The sequence below is a fragment of the Nesoenas mayeri genome, assembly GCF_963082525.1.
Source record: "Nesoenas mayeri genome assembly, chromosome: W".
In the NCBI taxonomy this organism is placed as follows: Eukaryota; Metazoa; Chordata; class Aves; order Columbiformes; family Columbidae; genus Nesoenas; species Nesoenas mayeri.
The window spans coordinates 1,575,116-1,601,431 of NC_137553.1; the positions used below are offsets into that span (position 1 = coordinate 1,575,116).

At 45.7% G+C, this 26,316-nt stretch overlaps 2 protein-coding genes across 3 annotated transcripts in view; one reads left to right on the forward strand and one right to left on the reverse strand.

Moving 5' to 3' along the window:
• Positions 1–17,372, forward strand: part of LOC308051441 (ubiquitin-conjugating enzyme E2 R2) — an 87,217-nt gene extending 69,845 nt beyond the window's left edge. Inside the window, exons 3-5 of the mRNA XM_080361873.1 lie at positions 7,957–8,054; positions 13,988–14,122; positions 16,812–17,372. Coding sequence (XP_080217999.1) covers positions 7,957–8,054; positions 13,988–14,122; positions 16,812–17,031 — 453 coding nt within the window. The 3' untranslated portion in view covers positions 17,032–17,372. The remainder of the gene's footprint in view (positions 1–7,956; positions 8,055–13,987; positions 14,123–16,811) is intronic.
• Positions 17,373–20,645: 3,273 nt separating this feature from the next.
• LOC308051366 (ubiquitin-associated protein 2-like) overlaps positions 20,646–26,316 on the reverse strand; it is a 131,974-nt gene continuing 126,303 nt past the window's right edge. For both annotated transcript variants that reach the window (XM_080361750.1, XM_080361749.1), the window contains exons 25-29: positions 25,707–25,806; positions 25,514–25,621; positions 24,006–24,073; positions 23,085–23,276; positions 20,646–22,047 (exon numbers count right to left, since the gene is read on the reverse strand). In XM_080361750.1, coding sequence (XP_080217876.1) covers positions 21,952–22,047; positions 23,085–23,276; positions 24,006–24,073; positions 25,514–25,621; positions 25,707–25,806 — 564 coding nt within the window. In that variant the 3' untranslated portion in view covers positions 20,646–21,951. The remainder of the gene's footprint in view (positions 22,048–23,084; positions 23,277–24,005; positions 24,074–25,513; positions 25,622–25,706; positions 25,807–26,316) is intronic.

Genomic DNA, 26,316 nt, shown 5'->3' on the forward strand with positions numbered 1-26,316 from the left:
CTCTCTCTGTGATTTTTCAATGCTTTGGTGAATCTGGAGAGGTCTCAGTTGACTGGAAGCTGGCAAGAGTTGTTCCAATCTTCAAGAAAGGCAACAGGGTTGACCCTGGCAACTACAGGCCTGTCAGCCTCACTTCTGTGCCTGGAACAATTATTAAGAAAATTATTCTGGGAGTTAATGAAAAAAAAACGAAAGACCATGCAGTCATTGGTCCCAGCAAGCACGGGTTCATGAGGGGAAAGTCCTGCTTAACAAACTTAATTTCTTTCTATGACAAGGGTACCCGCCTAGGTGACCAAGGGAAGCCTGTTGATGTGATCTTTTTGGATTTCAGCAAAGCCTTTGATACTGTCTCTCACAGTCTCCTCCTGGACAAGTCACCCTGCACCCTCCATCAAAACAGCTCCCACCAAGAAAAAAAAGTGGGTTGTGGTTGTAGGAAACTCCCTTCTAAAGGGAACAGAAGGCCCTAAATGCAAGCCAGACCCACTTCTTAGGGAAGTCTGCTGTCTCCCCGGGGCCAGGGTTAAAGATGTTAGAAGGAAACTTCCTGCCCTGGTTAGGCCCTCAGACTACTACCCACTAATAATTTTTCAGGGGGGCAGTGATGAAACTGAAAAGGGAAAACTAAAGATGATCAAGAGAGACTTCAGGGCCTTGGGATGACTGGTCAAGGGATCAGGAGCACAAGTAGTGTTTTCCTCTATCCCCACTTGAGAAGGTTGATGATAGGGTTGAGTGGCTATGGGTAAGAATCAAGGGGAAGGGCAACAAGGCAGATATCCTGGTGGGGGTCTGTTACAGACCACCCAACCAGGATGAAGAGACATGAAATATTCTGCAGGCAGCTGGGAGAAGTCTCACGATTGCTAGCCCTTGTTCTTGTGAGGGGCTTCAACTTACCAGATGTCTGCTGGAAATACAACACAGCAGAGAGGAAGCAGTCTAGGAGGCTCCTGCAGTGCATGGAAGACAACTTCCTGACACAGCTGGTTAGTGAGCCTACCAGGGAAGGAACCCCACTGGATCTGTTGTTTGTAAACAGAGAAGGGCTTGTGGGCAATGTGTCAGTTGGAGGTTGCCTTGGGTATAGTGTTCATGAAATTAATGAGTTTACTATCCTTGGAGAAGTTAGAAGGGTGGTCAGCAGAACTGTTACTTTGGACTTCAAAGGGCAGACTTTGACCTGTTCAGAAGGCTGGTTGGCAGTCCCTTGGGAGACAGTCCTGAAGGACAAAGGAGTCCAGGAAGGCTGGTCTCTCTTAAATAAGGTGATCTTAGAGGCACAGGAGCAGGCTGTCCCTGTGTGCCGGAAGGTGAGCCAGTGGGGAAGAAGGCCAGCCTGGCTGAATAGAGCTGCGTCTGGAACGTAGGAATAAAAAGAGAATTTACAACCTTTGGAAGGAGGGGCAGGCCACTCAAGAGTAATACAAGAACTCTGTGAGGTTATGCAGGGAGAAAATCAGAAGGGCCAAAGCCCAACTAGAGCTGAGTCTGGCCACTGCTGTGAAAGGGAACAAGAAATGTTTCTATAAATATATTAGCAACAAGAGGAGGGCTAAGGAGAATCTCCATCCCCTGATGGATGCAGAGGGAAACAGTGACAGAGGATGAGTGAAAGGCTGAGGTACTAAATGCTGTGTTTGCCTCAGTCTTTAATAGTCAGAACAGTTGTGCTCCAGGTACCCAGCCCCCTGAGCCAGAAGACAGGGATGGGGTGCAGAATGAAGCTCCAATAATCCAAGGGGAAATAGTTAGTGACCTGCTACAACACTTGGACACCCACAAGTCTATGGGGCCAGATGGGATACACCCAAGGGTGCTGAGGAAGCTGGCAGAGGTGATCACTGAGCCACTTTCCATTATCTACAAGCAATCCTGGCTAACTAGGGAGGACCCAGTTGACTGGAAGTTGGCTAACATGACACCCATCTACAAGAAGGGCTGGAAGGATGATCCGGGGAACTACAGGCACTTACAAGAGAACCATATAATCAGGCCCAGTCAACATGGGTTATGAAAGGCAGGTCCTGCTTGACCAACCTGATCTCCTTCTGTGAGAACATGACCCACCTAGTAGATGAGGGAAAGGCTGTGGATGTTGTGTACTTAGACTTCAGTAAGGCCTTTGACACCATATCCCACACCATTCTCCTGGAGGAGCTGGCAGCTCATGGCCAGGATGGGTGTACTCTGTGATGGATAAAGAATTGGCTAGATGGCTGGGCCCAAAGAGTTGTGGTGAATGGAGCTAAATCCAGTTGGTGGCTGGTCACGAGTGGTATTCCCCAGGGCTCAATATTGGGGCCAGTCCTGTTTAATCTCTTTATCAATGATCTGGATGAGGGGATTGAGTGCACCCTCAGTAAGTTTGGAGATGACACCAAATTGGGTGGGAGTGTTGATCTGCTGGAGGGTAGGATGGCCATACAGAGGGATCTGGACTGGCTGGATCATTGGGCTGAGGCCAATTGTATGAGGTTTAACAAGGCCAAGTGCCGGGTCCTGCACTTGGGTCATAACAAGCCCATGAATGCCACAGGCTTGGGGAAGAGTGGCTGGAAAGCTGCCTGGCAGAGATGGATCTGGGGGTGTTGATTGACAGCCGGCTGAATATGAGCCAGCAGTGTGCCCAGGTGGCCAAAAAGGCCACCAGCATCCTGGCTTGTATCAGGAATAGTGTGGCCAGCAGGACTAGAGAAGTGACTGTGCCACTGTACTCAGCGCTGGTGAGGCCCCACCTTGAACACTGTGTTCAGTTTTGGGCCCCTCATCATAAGAAAGACATTGAAGTACTAGAAAGAGTGCAGAGGAGGGCAATGAAGCTGGTGAGGGGCCTGGAACACAAGTCTAATGAGGAGTGGTTGAGGGACCTGGGGCTGTTTAGCCTGGAGAAAAGGAGGCTGAGGGGAGACCTTATTCCTGTCTACAACTACTTGAAAGTGGGATGTAGCATGGAGGGTGTTGGTCTCTTCTCCCAAGTAGCAAGTGATAGGACAAGAGGAAATGGCCTCAAGTTGTGCCAGGGGAGGTTTAGATTGGATATTAGGAAAAAAATCTTCACGGAAAGGATTTTCAGGCATTGGAACAGGCTGCCCAGGGAAGCGGTGGAGTCACCATCCCTGGAGGTGTTTAAAAGGCATTTAGACGAGGTTCTTAGGGACATGGTTTAGTGCTAGAGTTAGGTTAGGTTATGGTTGGACTCGATGATCCCGAGAATTATCCTAGAACTATCCTATTCCAACTGAAATGATTCTATGACAAGATGGCCAGCATACAGCTGGGTAAACACACAGTGCAGTGGGTGAGCAATTGGATGATGGGCCAGGCTCAAAGGGTTCTAGTAAATGGGGTCATGTCGGGCTGGCGACCTATCACTAGCGGGGTTCCACAGGGATCCATCCTAGGGCCAGTACTCATTAACGTCTTCGTAAATTACTTGGATGCAGGACTTGATGGAATACTAAGTAAGATTGCTGATGACACAAAATTGGGAAGAGCTGTTGACACCCTTGAGGGCAGAGAGGCCCTGCAGATGGAGCTGGACAAATTGGAGAACTGGGCAATCACCAACCGCATGAAGTTTAACAAGGCCAAGTGCCAGATTTTGCACCTGGGACACAGCAACCCTGGCTGTGCATACAGACTGGGGAACTAGAGGTTTGAGAGCAGCTCTGCAGAGAGGGACCTGGAGTTTCTGGTCAACAGCAAGTTGAACATGAGCCAACAGTGTGCCCTGGCAGCCAAGAGGGCAACTGTGTCCTGGGGTGCATCAAGCATGGTATTGCTGGCTGGGCAGGGAGGTGATTCTCCTGCTCTGCTCTGCACTGGTGCAGCCTCACCTGGAGCACTGTGTGCAGTTCTGGGCACCACAGGACAAGAAGGTTATAAAGCTACTGGAGAGTGTCCAGAAGAGGGCTACAAAGTTGGTGAAGGGTTTAGAGGGGAAGCTGCATAAGGAGTGGCTCAAGTCACTGGGTTTGTTCAGCCTGGAGAAGAGGAGACAGGGCAGACGACCTCATCACGGTCTATAGCTTCCTCACAACAGGAGAAGGAGGAGCAGGCGCTGATCTCTTCTCTCTGGTGACCAGTGATAGAACTTAAGGGAATGACAGGAAGATGTGCTGGGGGAGGTTTAGGTTGGACATTAGGAAAAGGTTCTTCACCCAGAGGGTGCTGGAGCACTGGAACAGGCTCCCCAGGGAGGTGTCACAGCCCCAAGCCTGACAGTGTTTAAGAAGTGACTGGACAACATATGGTGTGAATTTTGGGGTTATCCTATGCAGGGATGGGAGTTGGACTCGATCCTTGTGGGTCCCTTCCACCTCGGGACATTCTATGAAGATGAGGCACTGGGATAACTCCAAATGAAACTGGGCATAAATCAGCAAAGGGCTTGAGGTTTGAGGGTTTGTCAGGAGGACAAGAAAAAAAATATTTCAGTATAAGGAAGATGAAAGAACAGTTTACAGAATTTACTCATGGGATCAGGTGGAGAGATTGGGGCTGACGTTCCAGTTCTGAGCAATGAGACTTGAATAACTTGTGTGTTTTCCACATCTGCAGTTTACTTGGGTCATCTAGTTGACTTTTGGTAAAGCTGCATTCAGGACTGGGTTTTTATTTTTATGACATAAGTTCTCAGACCTAATGGAAGTATAGGCTATTTCCCATTGGCAGATGAATACCCCATCCTCCATGTTCATATCTTTCAAAAATGTATGTGGGGACAGGCTCTTCCATTGACTCCAGTGATCCCTAAAACCTCGTGCTGATCAGCATGGCTTTACCAAGGGTAAGTCATGCTTGACCAACCTCATAGCCTTTTACGAGAATGTAACAAGGTGGATGGATGATGGCAGAGCGGTGGATGTGGTCTACCTTGACTTCAGTAAAGCCTTTGACACAGTCTCCCACAGCATCCTCACAGCTAAGTTGAGGTGGTGTGGTCTAGACAATAGAGTAGTGAGGTGGGTTGCAAACTGGCTTAAGGAGAGAAGCCAGAGAGTGGTAGTCAATGGTGCGGAGTCTAGTTGGAGGCCAGTATCTAGTGGAGTGCCTCAGGGGGCAGTGCTGGGGCCAGTGTTATTCAATATATTCATTAACGATTTGGACAAGGGAATAGAGTGTACTATCAGCAAGTTTGCTGATGACACTAAGCTGGGAGGAGTGGCTGACACGCCAGAAGGCTGTGCTGCCATCAGAGACCTGGACAGGCTGGAGAGTTGGGCGGGGAATAACCTGATGAAATTTAACAAGGGCAAGTGTAGAGTCCTGCATCTGGGCAGGAACAACCCCAGGTTCCAGTATAGGTTGGGAAAGTACATATTAGAGAGCAGTGTAGGGGAAAGGGACCTGGGGGTCCTGGTGGACAGCAGGATGACCATGAGCCAGCACTGGGCCCTTGTGGCCAGGAAGGCCAATGGTATCTGGGGTGTATTACAAGGGGGGTGGTTAGTAGATCGAGAGAGGTTCTCCTTCCCCTCTACTCCGCCCTGGTGAGACCCCATCTGGAATATTGTGTCCAGTTCTGGGCCCCTCAGTTCCAGCAGGACAGGGAACTGCTGGAGAGGGTCCAGCGCAGGGCAACAAAGATGATTAAGGGAGTGGAGCACCTCCCTTATGAGGAAAGGCTGAGGGAGCTGGGGCTCTTTAGCTTGGAGAAGAGGAGACTGAGGGGTGACCTTATTAATGTTTACAAATATATAAAGGGTGAGTGTCAGGAGGATGGAGCCAGGCTCTTCTCGGTGACAAACAATGATAGGACAAGGGGTAATGGGATCAAGCTGGAACACAAGAGATTCCACTTAAATTTGAGAAGAAACTTCTTCTCAGTGAGGGTGTCAGAGCCTGGCCCAGGCTGCCCAGGGGGGTTGTGCAGTTTCCTTCTCTGCAGACATTCCAACCCGCCTGGACACCTTCCTGTGCGACCTCACCTGGGCGTTCCTGCTCCAGCAGGGGGATTGGACTGGATGATCTTTTGAGGTCTCTTCCAATCCCAGACATACTGTGATACTGTGATCTCATCAGGCCCCATGACACCCTTTACCCTTCCAGATTTAGTAATGCAATGCTACCCTGCATGAATTCCCAAACATGTAACATTTATTGTTGCAAGAGGGAAACTTCTCACATTCTTGCTTCCCTCTGTATCTTCATATTGCCTAATATCCGCTTGTTCACATGCTGCTTACCTGTTCACATGAGGAATTTCCCCTGAGTTTAACAGTGACTTCTGGCCACCAGCACTACATTCTCCTAGAAGATGGTTAAAGGAGAAATTGGGTAAACTCATGGAAATTATAAATAAAACCAGAATAGGCTGTGAATATAATCTAACATTACTAAAGTTAACCTTAAAATGATATTAAAAATATTTTCTAGATTGCACAAGCCTGTTGGAATCTTAAAAAGGAAACTGCCTTGTTATGGTAAACTGTTCCAGCAACATAAGTGGGGTTTTGGGTATTCAGCAGCTCCAGATGCTACATTGCTGTTTTTTTGTTGTGTTCTTGAAAAAAAAAAAAAGCCAACAAACAAAAAACTATTTCAAAATTATGAGGGCTTGCTAAATTAGCATACCTTGCAGAGTTAATGAGCTGCTGAAATCTGGATACCAATCACAAGCCCCTGATGTCAAAGTAGGATCTTGTTTGGCTATAAAAGAAATGTCATTGTTAATTAAGGAGAGTTGAAATGTTTGGGAGGCCCTTTAGGTGAGCTGTTGCTATCTATAGCTGTGATAACTGGCCTGGGCTCAAAGGGATGGATGCTATTGCTGTGAGCAGTGCTACTGCGTGTTGAGCAGTGTTGGAGGGTCCTCAGTATGTAGCTGAGCCCAGGTGCATGGGGAACTGGCAGCCTGTGGTCTTGAACAGAACTGATCTGACAGTTTCTCTATTGTTTCTATCATTAACCTGTACCTTGGATTGGGGTGATTGTGCCACCTGAAGGTGTGGGGCTACTTCTGGGAACTCACAAGTCACAGCAGCCAACTGCAAGAGGCAGCAAGCCAGCAGAGCCTGGAGAGGCCAACATCTGCTGGCCCTTCATCTCATCCTGCAGTCAGGCATTGGGACCCCATGAGCCCCTGGAGTTAACTTGAGTGGAGAATATCAGCTGTGGTGAATACTGCTACAGCACTCCTACATAGTAATCATGTCAGAGTGCTGTTGCTGATGGAGAATTGGTTTTACAGGCTTCTTGAAGTGTTTATAAATGGTAGGCATTATGGAGCTTTAAATCTATATTCAGGCTATAACACTAGTGAGTAAAACACAGATTGAGTATTATGTGGCTGTATGGTTTCCATGTGCTGCCAAAATAGTCTTCCTCTTGCATGCTGGAAGAGATTTTCAGTGAAACCTTCAGAAAGCATCTGCTGCTTTTTTTTTACCTGATATTTCAAACAGCTGTGTCCCAGGGGAGCAGTGTAAGCCTGCCCCCATCTGTTCAACCTCCTTGTGTCCTGGGAGAAGCATTATTTTGATACCTGAGCTAGTAGAGAGTGCTAAACCCTTCAATTCAAAAATTCCTGTAGCTAACTCAGCTACCACTGGGAACAATTTTTTTTAACCCTACTTTGGATCTCTTGTGACTAAAGCTCACTTCTGTCACTGTGACAGTACTTGTTATTTGGAGACTGAGTTTTATATTGTTTTATTTCTATTTTTGCTTGCTTTGCCATGTTCTTTAAACCTCTTGACTTGAGCTTGTTTTGTACCGGTTTGCAGACTAATCCTGTTTAGCAAGGGAGACTTTTGAATATATAAATACAGTAGACCCAGGTAGAATTGAGGTATGTTTCCAGTTCTTCCACGTATTTTTACTGGTACTTGAGGTGTCCATATCAACAGGGTTAAACTGCTCAGAACATAGAGTGTTGGAGTTGAGTCATCAGACCTCTGACCTCTGCCTCAAGCCAGGCTATTCTCAACTTTAATTTCTGTCTTGCAGAATGGAGATGTATGTATTTCAATTCTTCACCCACCTGTAGATGACCCACAAAGTGGAGAGCTGCCATCTGAGAGGTGGAACCCTACCCAAAACGTCAGGTAACAGTATGAATCCCTGATGCACAATGGTGACCTCAAAGGCCTGTCGTCTGTCTCTGAGACTAAGGCCTGTATTGGGAAAGGTTTGGAGGGGAATTTAAGACTTTGGGGTCTTTAGGTCTTGAATTGGGTGGGAACCAGACTTATCAAGCTGCATGAAGTGCTGTGTGTCCTGATGCTGAGCTAACAATGTGGAGACTTCTGCCCCGTTCACAGAGTTTCATGCTCTTAAAGAAATTATCTCAAATGTTCTAGCCTTTCCTAGTCCATGTTATCCTACACTTAGGTTTTTCAAACTCCTCCAAGATACCACTAGTGGAAAAGAACATTTTTTGGTATTCAGGCCCAGTAGGAGTAACTTTGTGCATAATCCTACCTACTATTTGCCTTCCAGTATTTGTCTCCTGTCCTGCAGTGTGGTATCTTGAGTAGTTAGCCAGGTAGTTTTCTTCCTGCCAAAAAAACGAAGGATCACTAAGTACCAGAGGCATTCAAGGCTAACCTTTCAATTTTTTTTAAACACTAGCTGAATTTTATTCTCATTACAAGGCACTCCTAATAAAGAACTGATAAAACTCAAGTAGCAGCTCACTGGCCTGTGCAGCTGGAGTAGTAAGTGATGTAGTAGAAAAACCTTGAAGTAAGGCACTTCCTGTTCTAACTCTTTAATCTGATTTGTTATCCAAATAAGGTTAAAATAATTGCCTCTAGATTTTTAGCATATCATATGAGATTTATGATTGCTTTCAGAGTGATTTATTAGAGGTTGGTTCCCCAACTTGAAATATGTTATTTATTGGTAAATCCAGTTAGGGATCCTGGCACTCCTGAGAGAGTGCAGTGATTTGAAAAGGATTGTCTGATAGTTTGACTCAGCTTTCATCTAACTTAGCTTTATGAAATTCATTTGAAAAGAGCCTTTGTCAAAGGAAAGGTCTAGCAAGAGGGATTTATTGGAATCTTGACCCCTGGAATGTGATTGTAACACACACACTCTCCAAAGTGCTGAACCAGAGCTAACATGTCAGAAGACTAGGACTTGTAGCAGTCAGCAAATTATAGCAACTGATGTTTCTCCTGGAGCATGGTACTTCAAGGTTAAAAGGCTCAAGAGAAATGGTGTGTCTTAGCTGCGTGAAGTCATGAAGGGTTGGGAATCTGACCTTCAGAGCTTGAAGTAAACGTTATCTAAACCATCTGTACCAAGTACAAGTGAGTATGAAGCAACCTCTCAAAGTGTTATAATAGTTCAGATTTTTTAAAAATGAAAAAAAGCTTAAAAACTATTTTAAGCTATATATTATTAAGTTACGTTCACTGGTCTCTGTGCTCATATGGCTGTTAAACTGTTTTTTCATACATCTGATATGGTTAGGACTAGGGGACAAGCCTCAATTCATAGTTAGGAAACAACTTTGGGCATTAATTACTTATTACTTATTAATTACTTATATCGCACACACATTTTGAGTATTTCTTTATATATAACCCTAAAGATCAATATGAAGCTTCTTATGGTGCTGGTTCTTTGATTTTTGCTCTTCCTTACTGTGGTACAGTTTTTGGTGCTTCCTCTCTTGGAACATGTTGGGCTTAAGGGTGACATTTGGGGAGAAAACATTCCTCAGCTGTATCAGCAAGTGGAGATAAAAGTTGTCTTTAACTGCTAGCATGCTGTTGGGTTAAGTGCCAATAGAAATATGTCCTACTGGGGTCCTATCTGGCTTTGCAAGGCTCCAGAGTGCCAGACAGGAGGCAGCAGGGCCGAAGGTGAGAGAGGGGGAGCATGCTTGTTGTAATTACCTGCATGTGTAACCGAAGACTTCTCTTCAGCTGCTGAACTTTGTAAATCCTGCTGAGTATTGACTGTTTACTACAGATGACTGCAGTTGAAGTGTCTGGAGGGGGGAATGTCATTCTTCAACTTTGGGAGCACTTGTGTTTCCTACCTCTAATGGTGTCAAACATCCCATTAATTGTTTTAAACACAGTCAATATGGACTTTCCCATCACTCAGAGCTAGATGAGGCAGGCATAAGTAAATATGGCAAACATCCAACAAAATGTGAAGGAATGCAGCTGTGATCTGTGTGGCAGAAAATATTGCTTTTTTTCTTGTGTCCCATAAAGCTGAGGAAGTGGTGGCAGGGCTTAAGGACTGAGGGTCTTTGATCAATTTAGTTGCCCTTCTCCATATCTCCCCTGGCCTCTCTCTGTCCTTTGAGGTGCATAGGCCAGAACTGAGCACAGCATTCAAGATGTCGGTACATCTGTATCTTGTGAAGACAGGTGATGCTCTGTCTTACTATTGCTTTGTTTCCTGAGGATGCCCATTTTTGTTGGCTTTTTTGACTTCTTTAGTGCATTGAGCTGGTTGCAGAAACTATCCAGATCTAAAATTATTGTCAGTACAGCCTAAGCCAAAACTTCTTACTTTATACTGGAGTGTAAAAATGTGCTAGGACAAATCTATGTGTACTTCTAAAGGTGGCTCTGAGAAGCTACAGTGTAGAAAGCAGCTGGAACAAAAAAAAAATAAAAATATCCTTTTAAACAAGGTATATAACAGGATGTGTTGGTTGGGAGCCCCAGCCACTATATGTAAAGTTCAGTTTTGTTTAGATTAAATTCATCCATGTCTGAGCCTTCTGTTGATACATGGAGAGAAAAAGGCACTTAGGTCTGATTCCTTGAGCCTCTGCTAGCTTTTCTCCTCTGCTGATAAAGGAATATAGAGGGACTCTCTCTAAAGACAACAGCACTGTAAACACTTAAAATGAAGTGGCATGGCAGCTGACAAGCACACTGTTCCCCAGAATGGGGTATGGGGATGTAAGAAAGCAGAAGGTGGTCTTGAAATCCCTACTCTTCATGCAAACAACTTGCATGAAACAACATGCTGGAACAACCTTGCCTGAAGGAGAAACAGATACATGTCAATACTGGAGAGGGTCAGTCTATGTCAGTGCAGTTTGTATTTGATACCGAGGATGTTTTCAGTCATGCATGGTTGAAATTTTTTGTGGTTTTGGTCCTGTCAGATCCCATGTGCTGGGATCCCTTCCTGTTACTGTACCTTTTTCACCTTGCTCACCCACAGCAGCAAGGTCCAAGTCAGAGGAGACTGTCCAGCTCTTAAGATATCAGCAGTGATGGAGCTGATCTAATGTGCTGTTTGGGAATGAAGAATGCAGAGCACGTAACCTCTAATAGACAGTTGCCTTGGTGTATTTACATATCTTTGCACTGATTTTAGGGTCTGGGGGCACCACAGTGGAAACCAGCTTCTCCTCATTTTGTTGATGGAAGTGTGCTAGAGCAGATGCTAAATCCAGACATGAATTCCTGTCTTCTGCCTTCCCTAGACTTTGCTTGTTCTACAGTAAAGCTGCTGCAATGATCTGGAGCTGACATGCTGGCTTTACAGCATGTTTGCTGAGAATCAGAGGCTTTTAAATGAATTCTTGTTTTTTTTCCTGCCCATCATTCCAGTCTGACCAGACAGTTTTTTCCAGAGCTGCTGTTCTTTTTCCTACTGAATTATATCATTTGGAAAGTGTTAAGGAAGCTTCTTTTCCCTAGGTTTCCCGACACAGAGACTCAGACGTGGATTCCAGAAATTCTTCCTAAATAGATAATTTATTTGCAAGGTACAGCATAGAGCAGCTTGAGCTGGGTGCCTCCTGAAGAGGGACCTTGAATAAAGGTAGTCTTATAATGTAAGCTTCCTGCCCCTTGTGCATCAATTCAGGCCAATTGTAAAATTGGAGTCTGGGGTCTCCCCATTCTTTATTGGATCCCTTCATTTTCATCAGGCAGGCCATTTCTTATCTCTGTGAGTAGTTGTTTGTCCAACCAGACTGGATGTCAGTCAGAGTCCTATCCTTCACTTGTTATTTTGCACCTGCAGCTGGGAAGAAAAATAAGTTCTTGGCAATAACCAAACTACTCCTACATTTATACAGTCCTAAAATTACATTTGGTCCTTTGAAGGCAACTACGAGGCTGATGTGGCCTCCAATGAAAATCAGTTTGAAACCCCTGTTTTAGATGCTCTGATCCCTTCCTTTACTTATCTCCAGGGATGCAGCTCCCTTTCTGAGGCTTTTTTTGCTTAATGAGGCAGAAAGGTCAAAAGTTCACAGCTTGCAGTCTAAGCAGACTTACTTATGCTAAGCAAATTCTATATAAGCGGTTCCTAAAGAAGTTCAGTAAGAAGCGGTATACCAAATTATTCAATAAGCAAAAACAGTCTATTCCATAACAAAAGTAAATTGTAGAAGATTCTCCTGATAGCTGTGCTGGACAGTCTTGCTAGACACAAGTGTTTAGTTTCAAAACTTTTCAAGAAGCTCTGCATCCAAATGACCAAGCATTTTGTGGAACTGTATCTCATATATATGATCTGGTAGCTGCTCTGAATGTGCCCCTAAATCAATGCAAATACAGCTGAGGCTGTAGTCTAATCAAGTTCTGAAAAGAAGTTGCTCTGTACTGCTGTAGTTTAAGACTTATTCCTTGTCTCTTGTTTTTCCCTTCTATCTAAATCAAAAGCTGTTGCTAGCAGGACCACCTCAGACATATGAAGCTATTGCAGTGGTAGCTACAGCCAGGTGGCTGGGCATGTAGAGCTGCCTGATGAGACTTGCTGCTGAGTTTTGTGCTGGTTGTGGCACTGTGTGGACAGTGAAGGGCTGAATCTCTGAAGTGCAAAGAGTTGTAGGAAATGCAGGAGAAGGGCCTGGGTGAGGAAGGTGGTGTTTGCCCCTAGTAAATGCCAGCAGAGTGGGGCAGCCAGCACTTCTGTGCTGCTGCTAGAAATCCAGGAAGGTTCTCTGCCAGGAGTTATACAACTGCCTCATGCTGGCTTTGCTGAGTACCAGCAGCTGAATCCTGCTGGGCCCTTGGCTGCTCTCCTGGGCATTGAAAACCAGCTGCTCTGTTTTCCCCTTGCTGTGCTTGAGTGCTGCTACAGCAGCCTTAGTGGCACATGGGCTGAGGAGAGACCTGGCTAAAGCTCTAACCTCTTAACATGCTGTGAGGCAGGGAAGGCAATGCAGTCTCATCTGATGGCTTTGGGTCATAGTGGTCCTCCCTACATGGGGTAGGCAAAGACCTTGGCTTTCTGCTTGGAGGCTGAATGTCATGAGGAACAGGCTCACCAAGCAGGCTTCCAACCCTGTACCATAGCTGAATTTTGGTCTAATGCAAGCTTTGCCTACTGCCCCACCACAAGCATATGTACAGATGTGATAGTCTGTTATCAGATTAGGTCTTTGAGGTTTGTATTGTCATCGAAGGGCAATGAAGTTGATTAAGGGAGTGGAGCATCTCCCTTATGAGGAAAGGCTGAGGGAGCTGAGTCTCTTTAGCTTGGGGAAGAGGAGACTGAGGGGTGACCTCATTAATGTTTACAAATGTATAAAGGGTGAGTGTCAGGAGGATGGAGCCAGGCTCTTCTCGGTGACAACCAATGGTAGGACAAGGAGTAATGGGATCAAGCTGGAACACAAGAGGTTCCACTTAAATTTGAGAAGAAACTTCTTCGTGGTGAGGGTGACAGAGCCTGGCCCAGGCTGCCCAGGGGGGTTGTGGAGTCTCCTTCTCTGCAGACATTCCAACCTGCCTGGACACCTTCCTGTGTAACCTCATCTGGGTGTTCCTGCTCCAGCGGAGGGATTGAACTAGATGATCTTTTGAGGTCCCTTCCAATCCCTAACATTCCGTGATTCTGTGAATCTTCCCCATGCTGTTGGCCAGGGTCTGAAGTTCATAAATATCTGCGCTCACTTCAAACTATTATCCTTAGCTATCCTTAACTTAAATTTTGACTTTAAACAAGTTTCTGATGCATCACCTAAAGAAGTTGTTAACATTCAGAATCCATGAATGTGTTAGCTCTGACTCTGCTGTTGTGGTTACCTTTTTTTCAGGACTATCTTACTGAGTGTAATCTCTTTGCTTAATGAACCCAACACATTCTCTCCTGCCAATGTGGATGCATCAGTCATGTTCAGGAAATGGAGGGACAGTAAAGGAAAAGACAAGGAGTATGCTGAAATCATAAGGTAAGCTTTGCTATGTGGGATGCTGTGCTACTGGCCTTCTGGTTTGAATCTTATGAGAGGCTCCTTGCAGAATTTGCTGAACTCAGCTTCTTGCTGTGTTGTTTCTTTGGAAATTAATTTTACAGTCTTATTCCAAATCCTAGAAGGACCAAAAGCATGGATTTTCATCACACAAAAGTGGTGCAGACTTCTAGAGCAGGACTGGGCTGATATGTCTTTGAATTATGTCTTTCTTTCAGACTAATTGTCACGGGGGAATAATTTTAGGGTTCTGCTTACTGCAGCACAATGTTTAGATTTCTTAAAGAAAAGTGTGACTTAAAAGAGTTCAGTGGCAGGTTCACTCTATTATTTAGTGCATGGGGGAAATATGCCAAGCCAAATGCTACTTACCTTCTCTCCAGGAGCCTGTACCCATTTACAAAGCGAACTTTCAGGTGTCTTCCCTCCCTGATAACCGTTCCCTCAAGAGTCCATGTCCTGGAGCTCCGGAGGTACACTTTCAGGCGAGGCCTGTATCCATCGCAGTGCAAACTTTCAGGATCCTTCTCTCCCTGATAACTGTTTGCTCTGGAGTCTGTATTTAAAGCTCCAGAGGCAAACTTTCAGGCGAGGCCTGATAACTGTATGCAGAGCAGACTTTCAGGAGACAAAATTCTGAGGAAAAAAAAAAAAATTAATGGAGTAGAATAGCAGGAGGGCTGGCTCAGGCTGAGTACCTGTGCAGAGGTCCAACTGAGCACAGAAAACTACAAACTTTTATATCTTTATAGGCCATTCACACCATGATTCAGTCAAGTAGCAATGTTTCACTTGGGGTCTTCTTGATTCTCATTGGATCTTCTTCTCTGATTCCACGTGGGCCTTTGTTTTGTTCAGCTGTAGACATTGTTTATTGTCCATAACCTTGCAGGTGCTGTTTTGTCTAAAAACATCCTTTCTTCTCAGCAAAGTGCAAAATAGGCCTTATCTTACAAGTGTTCAGTGTAGCTTGTAGTTGCTTTTGGTAAATATGAGCAGAACTTTACAGCTTAAAAATTTAGCAAATCCAGCTTACTAAGTAACATAAAGCAAAGAGTATGTTAAAAACTATACAACCTTATGTATTTAAATAATTAATTATATTTAGTGTGCATGTACTTAAGCTAAATGATTAATATTATACTCAAATTGGGCTCATCCACTGACCTGTGAGTAGTAAACCCATTGCCATACAGCTCACTTATTTAGCAGGGAGAGCTCAAAATGGGCTCATCCAGGCTGTTGTATTTATAGAACAAAGTGGTTGACTCGTAGTCAAATTGCATACAGTAGGAAAAGTATGTGCGAGACTCCCTGTGCCCACAAGTTACTGGCGTTCAGTGCTGTTCTGCTTCCTTGTGGGTCTCCTGGAAGGAGTTCTTGGCCTGGCTATGGCTCAGGCCCTTACATCCTCTGGAGCCTGGACCAAACTGCTGCTGGTTTGGCTGGGGGGGAGGGGGGGGGTTGAGTGCATCTGCCACACTGCAAAACCTATTGGCTGCCAGTAAATACCAGTCAAAGTCCCTGCTTGTCTTTGAACACTGCTTGTATTGCTTGGGATGTGATTCAAACTGACTACATCCTAATAATTCTGCACTTAATGCACTTATGAATCATAATCTTGTCCCTCCAGTTTGAAGGAATATCAGCAGGATTTGGCAAACGTTTGCAAAGCTGGGTTTGATTAGCACTGGAAGCACTGTTAAGTCTTGACTGTCCTTTGTTGAGTTTATGGTAGGGAGATGATGTAAGCATGAGCCAGGGTTGCTGTGGAGTGGTAGATTGGTAGCCCATACTGCAGTGAGACTGCTGTCATGCTTGCTTGGGGCAAGACCACATCTGCATTGACTCTGCTAGCTGGGCATTCAGGATATACCCCTGGTTGGAGCTATGCAGGGCAGTCAGTCGCTGGCCTGAGCTGTGCAAAGAGCCTTGCTGGGAGGTTATCATCTTATCAGCTTCATTGGCTTCAGCAGAGCTGAATGTACTTCCTAAACAGAGTATGACAGATTGATGAGCAGGTAGGTGAGAATGAAGGGACAGACTGCTCCTCTCCCTGCTGGGAGGCAACACAGGCCAGCAACAGTTCACAACCAGAGTGCTGCTGGGAGAGACTAGCCAGAGCCTATCCTGGGATGATGGGAAACACTTGTTTCCTGCCATCCCCAGGCAGTGCTGGCTGCATTTCAGGGTGAAGCCACATGCTCAGACTTCTCTTACCCTCCAGTGGGATCTCAGAGCTGCCAAATGCTTGTGGGAATTGCAGTTTTGAGCATTCTGGGGTAGTCATCAGTGGTGAAGGGTGGCTGTGGATGGCATCTCAGAACCCACCTCTGTAAGTCATCTTAGGAAATCCCTGGACATCCCTTATGTAACAAACATAATGAAATTTGCTCTGAGCTCTGGCAGTGGAGTCCTGGAGAATAACTGATTTCATATATTGGTGAGAGCATGTGTGCTGCAAACACCCTTGGAGTGCTCCTAAGCTCAGGGCTGTGCGAACTAAATCTTTTTCTAGTGCTGCTTATGGTACTTCAGCCAAACATCAGCTCTTTTGACTCTGAGCTGCCAGGAGGGCCAGGCTTGGGCTGGTGGGGAGGTGGGGAGTCAAGCGATGCTGCTGCCAGCACACTGCCTTGCTCATGTTGCTGTGTCCTCCTCCCTGCAGGAAACAGGTTTTGGCTACCAAAGCCGAGGCAGAGAAAGATGGCGTGAAGGTCCCCACTACACTGGCAGAGTACTGCATCAAAACTAAAGTGCCTTCCAATGACAACAGTTCAGATTTGCTTTATGACGACTTGTATGATGACGACATTGATGATGAAGACGAGGAGGAGGAGGATGCCGACTGTTATGATGACGATGATTCTGGCAATGAGGAGTCATGACCTGCTCCCTCTATGCTTCTGTACTGCCCTGCCGATTCAGGCTTGAAGGGAGCAGCGGTAACCTAGCAGCAGTCCGACAAAAAAGTGTGGGAGGGGGGGATAAAAAAAAACTTTGTCTCCTACTGTCTCCTGTTGTATGGATCTCTTTGCTCCTTTTTTACGGACCTCTTAGAGACCCTCCACAGAATGTCTGAATTCTTGCATTCTTAACCCTTTCATCACTGTATTATGATTCCTTTTTTAAAAAGAAACTCTCTTTTTCACTTCTCTACGAAATGCTCACAGTGAAACAGGTTTGCTTGTGTTTAGATTCTTGAATTAAATACAGACTTGCAATGAAATGTTTAATGTATTTAAAAGCTGGAACAAACCCATTGACAGATGGGTTTTCAGGAGCTCAAGTGCTGCCTTTACTGGGAAAAAAAAGTCCACAAAAAACAAATTGCCAAGGTTTAGCTGCTCCATTTACAATAATAGCGTGTGTACATTTGTTTAGCCTTGTGGTGGTGGCTTTTCCTTTATAAGGTGTGGGGACAGAGAGTATAAAGCTACTGTGTGTTGAGCGTGGTGGGATGTTGTTGAAAGGTACAGTATTCTTTTTCAGCCTGCTCAAGTTAGGAAATAGCTCTGGCCCCAGGAGCCTCAGAGGGCACAATCAGCTTTGTCTCTGAAAAAGGCTTGTGATATGAACCCTAAAATAAACAACACTTCATGTCTGTACAACTGAGCCCTAGGTTGCTATTTTTTTTTTTTTTTTTTTCCAGACTAGGTTGGGGTTGAAGAAGTTCAGTTTCACCATGCTGCTGAGATCTGTTGCCAGCTGCCCCTCTCCTGAGGGAGGAAAACAGATATGCATCTTGCTGCACAGTGGGCCATTGTTCATCCCAAACTTGTTTTTGGCAGTGGGAGAGACCTCCTGCCCTAGTGCTCGCTAGCAGGCCTTGCTTCCTGCAACCCAAGTCCAGTGTTGGCCTGAACCTTCTTTCTTTTGCTTGTGTTGGTCACATGTTGATAAATGCAGCCCTGCTGCAGCTCTATGGAGTTAGTAGAAGTCAAAGCTGCCTTTGCCTGCCTGGGGTGACCAGGCTGTTCCTGAACTGGCAGGGGCTGCTGTGGCTGGGGCATGGGGAAGAGAGGATGGATGTGTGCTGGGGTCTCCCCTGCCTGGCTAAGACATAAGGTGAGTGCATGCAGCCCCACAGGTTAGGGGTACATAGTGCTTTCAGGCTGTGGTAGGCCAGTGGTAGTGACAGGCACTGTGCTTCAGCTGGTGCACCAAGCTCAGCCTCTTTTGGGTTTTTGGGAGCTCTTGGCAGAGCTTAGGAACCTCCCTTGTGGGCAGGGGGAGATCCTGCACGCCTGTGTTTGTAGAGAGCCCTCTGCCTCAGTCGCCCAGCACCCTCACCCTGTTGTAGTGTGCTGCTCTTCTTTGGCTGTGGTGCAATGGCCTCAAGTTACCTTTTGCATGATCCCTTGATCAGCTGCCAGCCTTGCCCTCTTATGCTGAGCCCTGGTACCTCCAGGAGCAGTTCTGGTGTCCTGGCTCTGCTGGGGTGAGACCCTCCATTCCCACAGGTACAGGGGCAGATGATAACCAATAAGAGCTGCAGGCTCAGGCATTCCTTTATAACTCCCCTTTGTATTTGTCAGGGTTTTCAATAGTACATCACCAGCCATGGTCCCTCGAAGGGTGTTTTGGTGGGTGTAAACTTTGTTCCATTATCAGCTCAGGGGCTCTGTCCTGGGGTAAGGAGCAGGATGAGTGAGAAAGCTCAAAGTGTGCTGCCTGGGGGTAGAAGAGGGGAAGGCAGCCATTGGGGAGGGGAGGAAGGTTGGTGGGGCTCTTTTTGAAGTGAATAAGGCAGATTTGTTTTCAAAATGTTGCTTGGCTGGGACTGTTGCAGCAAGATCAGTTCCTGCTTCTCTGTCCCAGGGTGTGCTGGTGGTTCATTCCTCTGTGGAGTAAAGGCAGCCTAAGTAGTGATACCTTTTCCCCCAGTGCTCCCTGTGATGGTCTGCCCTCCTGTGTGCATGTTAGCTGGGGAGGCAGCTGGACACTCCCCAACCCCCAAAGTATCCCACATGAGCTCCTTCAGCTCACCCTTCCAGCAAAGAAAGACTCAGCCCCTGGTGCTTTTTGGAGCTGACAGTGGGGCTCCCCTGAATCTAATGATAGTGTGGGGCACCCTCCAGCTTTGCAGCAACCCTGTGAGAGCAGTGACAGTTTTGGCAAATGGGCCCCAGCACTCCTGGCTGCAGGGCTGGTCTTAGGGCCACACTGGGACAAGGACACCGACCTCCAGCTTCTGGGGTTGGGCTGTTGGGGTGTGAAGGGGCAGAGTTGTGCTGATGACTTGGTTTGAATTGCTACTGCATCTTTCAGGATTTCCCTTGTACTTTTCACAGTCTTCATTGTATACTCTGCAATAACTTTTTTCAAGCTTGTTGCTGTAAAACACTTTATGATGACTGTTCTGTTACTTCTTTTTTTTTTTAAAAAAAAAAAAAAGAAGATTAAAAAAAGCACTCTATTTTGAGAGCTCCTACATTAACCAGTCCCCAGTGTCATGACTGGTTTCCTTTTTTGAGATACAAACTGAAATATGAAGGATTTTTTTTTTTTTGGTGGTGATTTTTTTTTTTTTTGTTTTGGGTTTTTTATTTTGTTTTTGTTTGTTTTTTTTTTTGTTTGTTTTTTTTTTTTTTTAACTATTTGAGAAATTGAGGAGAACTAGTTACCTGATCTGTGTAGTCTGTGTTTTATTTTGTTTTGTTTTTTTTCTCTTAACCTTTTTTCTCCTGTCTCAGCCAATATTGGTATCTATATTTGCAACTACATACCCCTCCAAATGCAGTTGTCAACCATTCAGAAACCAGCAGGGTACACTAGATTTCTTAGTAGTTTTATTAGCTGAAATCCTAGCTATTTTCATTTTTTTCTTCAGCATAATTTACCAGAAAGAATTAACTGATGCTTTTTTTGTTGTTGTTGTCGTCGTCTTCCCTTTCAGTAGTTATATTGTCTTTTTTGCACATCCGTCTACCACTAAAAATGTGAAATGAAAGTATCCCTATACTGTTACGTCCCTGTTAATTGAGCTGGTTTATTTGCATGGATTATTTAAAGCTTCAAATAACAGCTATTCAAGAGTTCAGTGCTGCTCCAGTATCAATGCCTATACATAAATATCTACTGGTTAATTGGAAAAATAAAGCTGTTGGTTGATAGTTCCCTGCTTGAACCAGTTTAGAGAACTACTTGGCACAAAGGCCATGGGATTTGCTGCTATATTTAGTTTTCCTGTCAGCAAAGGGGAGATAGTTCATGGTGTCATATAATTGCAGCAGGGATACAGGACTTGGGGTAAAGTTGCTGCTGCCAGAGGGCTGAGAGGGATGGTGCTGTCTAGGCCTTCTGACTGGGATCAGTCTTGCTTTTATTGCTTGCCTATCATCTCCTACAGCACTGGGCTGCCTAGAACCACCAGTACCTTTGTCATCCAGCAGGTGTGGTATGTGGTACTGAATTCTCCAGTCTACCCTCCACTGTATAAGCCCAGCTGCCACTTGTGCAGGTGTGGGTTTTTTTGTGTGGGGTTTGTGGTGTGATTGTGTTTGTTTGTTTGGGGTTTTTTTGGTGGTGGACTATTTTTTTTTTTTTTTGTGCTTGTGTGTGGGTTTGTTTTTTTTTTCCTTCCCTTTCTCCTTGATGACCCATCTGGTGCTCTTACCCTCCCAGAAGGAGCAGGGCGAAAGGGACAGGTTGTAAAAACAAAACTGCTCCTGGAGCCTTTGAAAATGCAGACAAACACGAGTAACATGTTTAGCTCTTTATTAGGTGGAGGAAGGGCTAAAAGTAAACTTTTAAAACATTCACCACAGTGGTGCAGGCACAAGGACCAAGAGTTGCCTCTAGGGTCTTGTTTTAAACTAAGTGGGAAGGGACAGGTAAAGTTGCCATCCAGCAAATCTGTCTTTCCTGGGCAGGTTGGCTCAGAGAAAAAAAAAAAAAAAAAAAAAAGAGAGAGGAAAAAGACACAGCTTATATTTTCATTTAAGAAACTGATACACAGTTTTCGCCTCTAATGACGAAAAGGAGGTTCCAGGACACACTGATCCACCCAAAGTCTTTTGCTAGAGAAACAAATAAACAAAAAACCCAAAACAACCAAACAAAAAGGCCTTTCTGTTTTACTTTTCAGTTTTTGAATAGTAATAAAACGGTGAGGCTGCAGCTCAGGCCACAGTGACCAAACTGCCCATGGGAGTTCATATTCCACAGCAGGAGGGAGGAGACAAAAGAAAGGGAAAGGGCCATAAAAGATTTTTTTTTTCCTCCTCTTTAAAGTAACAGCTATATTGGGGGTAGGAGGCAGAAATCAAACCAACAGGACACATCTTGATATTTTCTTGGGTTTTTTTTGTGGGTTTTTTTTGTGGGTTTTTTTTTTTTTTGGGGGGGAGGGGGGGGAAGTCAGGCCTCCTTATTTGTCTGAATTTATAACTGCATTAAATAAATGGGCTCCTGCTTGAAAAAAAGGGCACAGTTTGTCTTTGACAGAGTTATAAAGCTTAAAAAACAAGAAAGGATGCCCTGTTGCAGATGGGAAATGAATAATTTGTTTTCCTACAAAGAAAAAAAAAACAGCTGCAAGATGCAGAAAACCACATTTAGGCTCTATTACATTTACAAATACATACATAAATATATTACATACAACAGCAACTCAAAGAGGAAGCAGGTGAGTCACACAGAGGATGGCTGACTGGCTGCAGTTTTCCCCGCATAAACATTTGGCTGAGCAGTTACTTCTAATAATTCCAGTAATGGGCTTCAGCTTTTTTTTTTTTTTTCCCTGTTCTCTTTTCTTTTGTTGTTTTCTCTTCCTCTCATTCTCTCCCTCCTCCCTTGTTTTGGATTTAGTTTGTCCAATATGGAGAAGTGCCATAGGTGGTTTTGGTAGCCTGAGACTTTTGCTGCATGGTGCTGGTTTGGTTGCGTTGGCCAGATCCACCCTAGAAATTGGAAAGAAAGGAGACACAAGCATCAGCTGCCATAGCACCAGCACTCCCAGGAAGACAAACCTGTCCATACATCAGCAGAAGAGCTGCCACACCCAGGGACAGCCCTGATACCTCCCAATGCAGTGATGCTGCCCCCTGAGTGGATCAATTTCTGCTTTGCAACTTCTCCATGTCTCGCAATCCAGGACAAGTGGCCACAGAGAGGCAGGAGTGCAGGATGCACCATCCCACCACTCCCCACCCAAGACAGGCTCAAGCACAAGAAAGGAAAGGAACAGGACTGGGGACAGTAAAGGAGCTCTCTCAAGGTGAACTGAGGTGGTGCACCAGCCAAGGATGTCACGCATTCAGAGAGAGAAGTCATTTCCTATTTCTGGACTCTAAGCTTCCTCTGTTTCAGTCTGTGCCCATTGTCTCTGGTCCTGACACTGGGCACCACTGACAAGAGCCTGGTTCCATCCCCTTTACACTCTCCCTTCAGGTATTTACATTGTTAAGATTCCCTCCTGAGCCTTCTCCAGGCTGAACAGTCCCAGCTCTCTCAGCCTTTCTGCATATGAGAGATGATCTATTCCCTTCATCTTCCGTGGGGCTGAACTCTTCAATACTGGTTCCCCAGTACAAGAGAGAGTACTTCATGTGTGGCCTCACCAGTGCTGAGCAGAGGGGAAGGATCATCTCCCTTGACCTACTGGCAGTACTTTGCCTAATGCAGCCCAGAAGACTGTTTGCCTTCTTTGCAGCAGGGGCACATTGTTGGCTCATGGTCAACTTGGTGTCCACCAGGATGCCCAGGGCCTTTTCTGCCAAGCTGCTTTGGCCCCCAGCATATACTGGAGCATAGGGTTGTTTCTCCCCAGGTGCAGGACTTCGCACTTGCCTGTCACTCTGCAATCATTGTCAAGGCCCTTTCCCAATGAGCAAAACAAAAAAACAGAAGGAAGCAAAAATCCCCAAGACCCTGCTGGGATGTGGATGTGAGCAATCTGCCCTCAGGCATTCTGTAGATGTGGAAGGGGACAACTCACCTGCCCATCTTGCTGAAGATGGTGATGCAGCATCTGAGAATGAGGCTGCTGATGCGCTGGCAGGATATGAAGAAATGGGGCTGGAGCATAACCTGGGGCAGCACCAGGGTTCAGGGGCCCAGTTGATCCAAGAGCAGAGGGCAGGCTGAAAGGAGGCGGTGTGCCAGCGTGGAATCCCTGCTTGTCAAATGTCTGCACAGGAGGTGAGGCAGACAGCATAAGAGACTGGTGTTAGCAGCCCCACGGTGACCAGACAAGAACAAGAGTGGCCCAAACACACATGACCTGAACCTTTTATCAACCCCATGAGCAAGCCAAGTCACACTTGAGAGCATTTCAACAGGTGAGTTTCAGCTCCTGTTCTCATCCATACTTCTGCACAAATGCCTCCAACATTTTATTTTATTTCCACAGCTACTGTGCTCCTTTTTTCCCTGACCTTTTTACTCAGTGGGACATGGGATGGCAGCAGCTACCTGAAATCAGTCCATCACACATTGTGAGGGCTCAGGCTGGAATTACTCAACCTACCCACTGAGGCCCAACAAAAACACAATAAGAACTTGCAATAAGATTTTCCTCCCCCTGGCCAAAGCTTGACTGGGCCTCTTGACTCACCTGCTTTGGGGGCTATTTTGACTGTGCTGTCAACACTTCATTTGCACCCAGGACACAGCATGAGTGGGTCAGTGTGCAGCAGCATAGAGTGCGATGCCTATGCCAGCAGCTGCTGTTCAGGAGCTGACATGGCAGAAGTGGTGGGACAGTAGACAAGGCTCTTCTCAAACAAAGCCAGCATAAGAAATGCCACAGCCTGCTGAGACTGACTGGCCTGGGAATGGCCCTAGCAGCCAGCACTCTGCAGGGGGAGCCATCAGCCTGGCCTCAGGCCATGGATGAGGAGGGTCCAGCATTGCTTACCTGAGTCTTGTTATAGACTGAGCCACTGATATCAGGCACACCTGTGTTACTTGAGGTCACAGAAATACCTGGAAAAAAAAAAAAGCCCTTGACAATGAGAAAGTCAACCACTACCTGGCATGAGCCTTGTGCTTTGCTCCCAGCACCTCTGGCAGCCTTGGTGGATGTACCTTTGTCCTCAGCCACTGCACCACATGCCCTGCTGCTGCCGGCCAGCCTGGTGGGGTTCTCTGTGCTGTCAGACCCACAGCACCTCACATGGGAACAGAAGAAAGGGCTCAGTTCCTCACTCCTGCTGCAAAGCAGGAAACCAGCCCACTGGGATAAATCACTCACATCCATGACCCAGCAGTTATTGCTTGGATTCAAATATACTTCACCAGGCAGCATCTGGCTTTGCCCTAAGCTTAGGGATGCATTTGGTTCTACTGCAGCATTCAAGTGCTTTCCAGTAATGAACTGAGCAATGACACTCAGCATCTGCTACACATTTGAGCCCTTGTCCTTTTACATCCAGGTCTGCAGTGTTACTCTGTCCTGAGAGAATTAATATCACTGATTCAGCCTGGCTTTCACCTGGACTGGCTGGTGCCACAACAGGCTCAGAAACACTCACCAGCAAGGTGACTCTCAAACCAGCTAATTATTCAGTTTTATAAGGACTGGCTCTAATAATTTCACTTGGATCCAAATAAAACCAGCAGTTCTTTTGGCCAGTGAATTAGGACTGGACTCAGGGTGTGCACTGCTCTGAGGTTATACCCTTCCTAGGACATTGCTCTTTTTTTTGGATTGCTCCTCCACAAAGGAAAGCGTGACCAGCTCTTGGCTGAAGACAGTCCAGTTGGAGTTTCAAATGCATGGCAAATGCTTGGTATTTGCTTAAGCTCAAGGATGAACTATAATAGTTAGTGCTAAGCAATTCAGTATACGTTTCTCAGGTCTAATCAGCATGTGCAGAATTAGGCTTTTATATAAGCTGTATAAATTCTTCAGCCTTTACAGTCACAAAGGAAACATTTCCAGGCATGAAACAATGTGATGAATTACAAGGTGCAACAAGGACAGCAGCTGAAACAACAGCCCAGAGATGTGCCAACTACCCTGCTTACTTCTAACACAGGGGTATCTCAGGTGCCTACCAAGAAACTCAAAATCTAGTCTTCATTTGGCAGAGGACCATTTCAGCAGCAGCATACAACTGCTTAGGCTTCAAAAACATGGCATTGCTGCAGGACCACTATACACTTCAACAAAGAAAACTTTGGCAGAGGCAAGAGCTCATAATTTCTCCCATGTATAATTGTGGACAAAGCAGTGTATCAGCCATGCAAATCCTTATGCAAAGGAACACGTGGGCCATTAAAAAATGCATTTTGTATACAGGAGATGGAGAAACAACTTGGATCTTGACCCTATTTAGAACTAGCTGTTGTGTTGACTGCGCAGCACTGGGAGTTTGCCCTACTAAATCCTACTCAAGAGCAACCTCAAGTCTCATGTGTTACCTTTCCCAGGTCCAGTGCCAGCAGATTTGCTTTGTACTTGAGATGACCCACTGTAGCCTCCTTTGCTGTAATCTCCAGCTGCTGTTCCCTGCGTTAAGTCATCATAGCCTGCCGGTGTGGTACAAGACAAGGTGTTAATAGTATGCAAGCAGCTCTGCAGATGCTCACATGAAAAGCGCAGTGGTAAGCATACCTGCTCCGTAGCTGTGCTGCCCATAGCCACTCGCTTGCTGGAAAGGAGCCGAGGCAGTGTTCAGGTTGACTCCATGCTGTTTAGCAGATGCTGGAGGTACCTGGACAAAGGAACAAAAGGTGCTGTAACTGGGGAATAGCACGCAAAACACAAGCTCCCTCTGCCATTTAGTGGGGAAGGCACCTCCACCTCACATGGGAAATTTAATCTGGAGTTGGGAGAACCAAGATGGCATGGGACATGGCATTCACACTTCCAGCAGTAACTTGCTGCAGTGGCTTTGTGCAAGGCTCAAATTTTCTGCTAGAGCCACCCCTCTGATTGCAGTGCAACCTTGTCTCAGAACAGGCTGTGTATTTCTTTCATACACTGACTATAAACAGCAAATTCTCGCCCACAAAACCAAGAAGGAGCAACCATAGTGCTCTCCCTCCAGAATCAAAAGAAACACCAACTGCTGCCTGAGGCTGTTTCAAAAAACACAGTTGTACAGGGCCTTAAAATACTCATCTACCCTTCTACCTGGAGCATCTCTTCTTCCTAAATTACAGTCTTCCTCATGAAACTAACAGCCTTGCTCTCTGACTTAATGGAGTCTCCTCCATTCTTG